General features: G+C 49.0%; 1 protein-coding gene across 1 annotated transcript; it reads right to left on the bottom strand.

The window, feature by feature from the left end:
- Positions 1-1,416: 1,416 nt before the first annotated feature.
- On the bottom strand, positions 1,417-2,319 carry LOC308631789 (adrenocorticotropic hormone receptor-like; the record flags this gene model as incomplete). The annotated part of the gene is made up of 1 exon (XM_081263274.1): positions 1,417-2,319. One exon carries the CDS (start codon positions 2,317-2,319, stop codon positions 1,417-1,419), a length of 903 nt encoding a protein of 300 aa, XP_081119400.1.
- Positions 2,320-3,442: the final 1,123 nt, after the last annotated feature.

Genomic DNA, 3,442 nt, shown 5'->3' with positions numbered 1-3,442 from the left:
CCACTCACCAGATACAAAATATACACCCCAGAGCCACACCCCAATTCCCACCTCCTCCAGCCACACCCCACCCACCTCTAGCTAACGCTCAGTTAATCCCATCAGGGATGAGTTCACTGATGAGGTTAAAGATGTAACCCAATCATTTCTCCTCTGAACCTTCTTGCATTGTCTCACATATTAGCTTCTGCGGGGGGGGGGGGGGGACACTACATCTAAACCATAACAATACCCCCCTCTCTCTTTCTCTCTCTTTATTTCACAAAATACATACTGGGACCTGTTGCCTTTATCTTACATTTGGACCAGCACACAAAAGTTGGACATGCCTTCTTCAAATCCTAAATTTCATGTATTCCGGCATAGGATTAAGTAGATTACATTTTTATTTCCTCCTTTGAAATGTTGCTTCTAATGAATGAGGAGATTGAACCAGGAATAGATTTTTAGGGCCAGTGGGATACCAAGCAAGCAGAGAAGACTCCTAGGTAAGATACTCTTATTATTGGAAACACAGTTGAGTTATTTGACATTTATACTTGAGACTCTGGCTGCTTCCAAGATTTGAAGTGGCTTACAATACATCAGACAGGCAGAGGAGCAAGAGGCAGGGTGGGATTCTGAATGGCTGTGGGAGATAAGCAAATTCAGCCACAGCAATTATTGGGCACCTTTGGCTTACAAAGACACCAAACTTTCTGCCCTGAGTGAATGCTGCTGCTGTTTGGATATGTGGCCCTCAGAAGCCTACCTGTGAAAGGTTGGGTTCCTAGCTTGATGCCATTATGTGGTGGTGGGACCTTTAAGAGATAGCCCCTAGAGGGAGGTAGGAGGTCATTGAGATTTTGTCCTAAAGGGCACTGTGAGGTGCTGGTCTCTTCCTGTCTTTCTTCTTATTTCCTAGCTGCCACAGGGTCCTGCCATGATATGTTGTTTCACCACAGCCCCAAAGCACTGGGACCAACGGATCATGAACATTTCCTTTAAAATAAACCTTTCCTCTTTTTAAGCTGATTAATCTCATACCATTTGTCACAGTAATAGAAAGCACACCAACACACTTGCCCAGGTAAGTTCTTGAACTTCTAGAGATCAGTTGCAATGGTCCTCAGCTTAGACAAGCTGGATTTTTAGATATCCAGACATGAAAGAGTTTTTGTTTTATGGCCCAAAGCCCTCACATTGTATTGCTGTGTGTGCTTTTGCATTCTAACCTTTATTTTAGTACATAATTTTCTAGTTATATAATTTGTGCCTGAAACAAAACTGTTCACCTAGAACCAAGTTACAATGAACGCCAGCTAGTGGGGTCCTCCTAGTGTGTGTTAGGGAAGGAAAGGACGGTCTGCAGCAGGAGGTGTTCTGTTGTTCTGTCCCTTGATGGGATAATCCTCCTGGATATCCTAAAATCAGGGATCAGCACTTCCACTGGCACCTGCTGCAGAAGAGCATGTTTTTGAAGGCCTGCCTGAGCTCTGGGCTCCGGAAGGCGTAGATGAGGGGGTCGATGACCGCGTTGCACATGATCAGCATGCCGTTCACCTGGAAGAGAGACATGTAGCAGGCACAGTAGGGGTTGTTTGGGCAGAATGTCATCAAGAGGATGTGGAGGACAAAGGGCGCCCAACAGAAGATGAAGACTCCCAGCAGAATGGTCAGCGTGAGGGCCCCCTTCATGTTGGTCCTGGGAAGCCTGGAGATCTTCCTGGCGTGGGAGCGGGCCAGCAGGAACATGTGCACGTAGAGGCCCAGGATGAAGACCAGCATCAGGGGGAACAGGGAGGCGAAGGTGAGCACCGTGGGGACGTGATGGGAGAAGATGACCATGGTGATGCCGCTCCCCGTGCAGAAGGTCCAGACGACCCCCAGGATGACCACGGTGCGGCGCACCGTCATGATGCTGTGGTACTGCAGGGCGTGGAAGATGGTGAGGTAGCGGTCGGCTGCGATGACTGACAGGCTGGAGATGGAGCCGAGTAGGGAGAGGACGAACAGGGAGTCGATGATGTCGTCCGCGGTGGTTTCGAAAGTGCCGCGTGGCTCGAGGTACCCCGTGTTCCTGAACATGATCAGGATGTTTTCCAAGATCTTATACAGGCTGCCCAGCATGTCGGAAACGGCCAAGCTGCAGATGAAGAGGTACATGGGGGACTGGAGGTTCTTATTCCTGATCACCGCCAGAAGGACCAGCAGGTTCTCCAAAACCCCCACGATGGAGATGGTGAAGAACACCTCCTCTGGCAGCACCACGTGAGGACAGTCTGAATTGTTCCTGGCGCTGTCGTTGGCGGGTCCGTGTACATTGATGTGGGGCTTCATTTCTCCTGCTTGTGGGGAGCGCAGGGATGTTTTCTGGAGGTCACAGAAAACCCCACTCTTTCTTTAGACTGTTTTCTTCTTCGTGGCTCTTGCTAGAGATCTGAGGTCGAAACCACTTGACGACCTACAAAAGAACATAAAAAAAATATCTATTGAAGGACGGACTACAGAACAAGACCCAGCCACATCCACTGTAGGAAAACTCTTTTACCAAATATCGGAAATATTTTTAGTGGGATTTTGAGCCCTGAGATCATAGTAAAGATTACCCTTTGACATCTTTCCCTCCCTGTCCTTGTGAATGCCTCTGAGTGTGACAGAGTAGGGTGAAACCAATGGCACCCTTGAAAGAGAGGTTAAGGAACGATAGGCATTTAGTCTGTTTTCTCAGCTTTTCCATCACTGTGACCAAAAGGCCAGTCAAGAACAACACAGAGGAAGAAAATTTTATTTGGGGCTCACGGTTTCCGAGGTCTGAGACCATGGATGGCTGTCTCCATGGCTCCGGGCCCAAGGTGAGGCAGAGCATCATGGCGGAGCAAAGCAGCTCAGGACATGGCATCAGGAAGCAGAGAGAGCTCTGCTCACCAGGAACAAAGAGGAAACCCCAAGGCACAGCCCAGTGACCACCCACCTCCTCCAGCCACACCCTACCTGCCTTCAGTCACCACCCAGTTAATCTGCATCAGTGGATTAATCTACTCTCTTCCTGGGTCACCGCTGCCCCACAACTTGTGGCATGACTCCGAGGTGCCGATGCCCGTGTGATGTATCATTCCTTCCGTTTCAAAGACTTCTAGGAGGGGTACTTCTGAGCCTCCTAATATTTTTCAAAGTGTCTGTGGGTTGGAGATGAATTATGGCTGGAGAAACATCCAGTTTCCCTCAGGCAGAGAAAACCAGTGACCTCGGTTGGTAGGCCTCCCTGGAGAGGGATGAGGAACTTCAACTGGTTCAGTTTCCAGATGGTGGTGTTGATGGCTGAACACAGGTGGTTTCGGGGTGTGTTTTGAATTCACTCCTGGAGAGAGTGTATCTCGAAGTGTAGCTTTGGATGCAAAGCCAGCTGGGAACTCAGCACTGTCTTACACTCAGGATTTTCCTGAAAAAGAACTGGTCCCCT

The sequence above is a fragment of the Spermophilus citellus genome (assembly GCF_964194105.1).
Source record: "Spermophilus citellus genome assembly, chromosome: 12".
NCBI lineage: Eukaryota > Metazoa > Chordata > Mammalia > Rodentia > Sciuridae > Spermophilus > Spermophilus citellus.
This window is presented reverse-complemented; position numbering and strand designations above follow the sequence as displayed.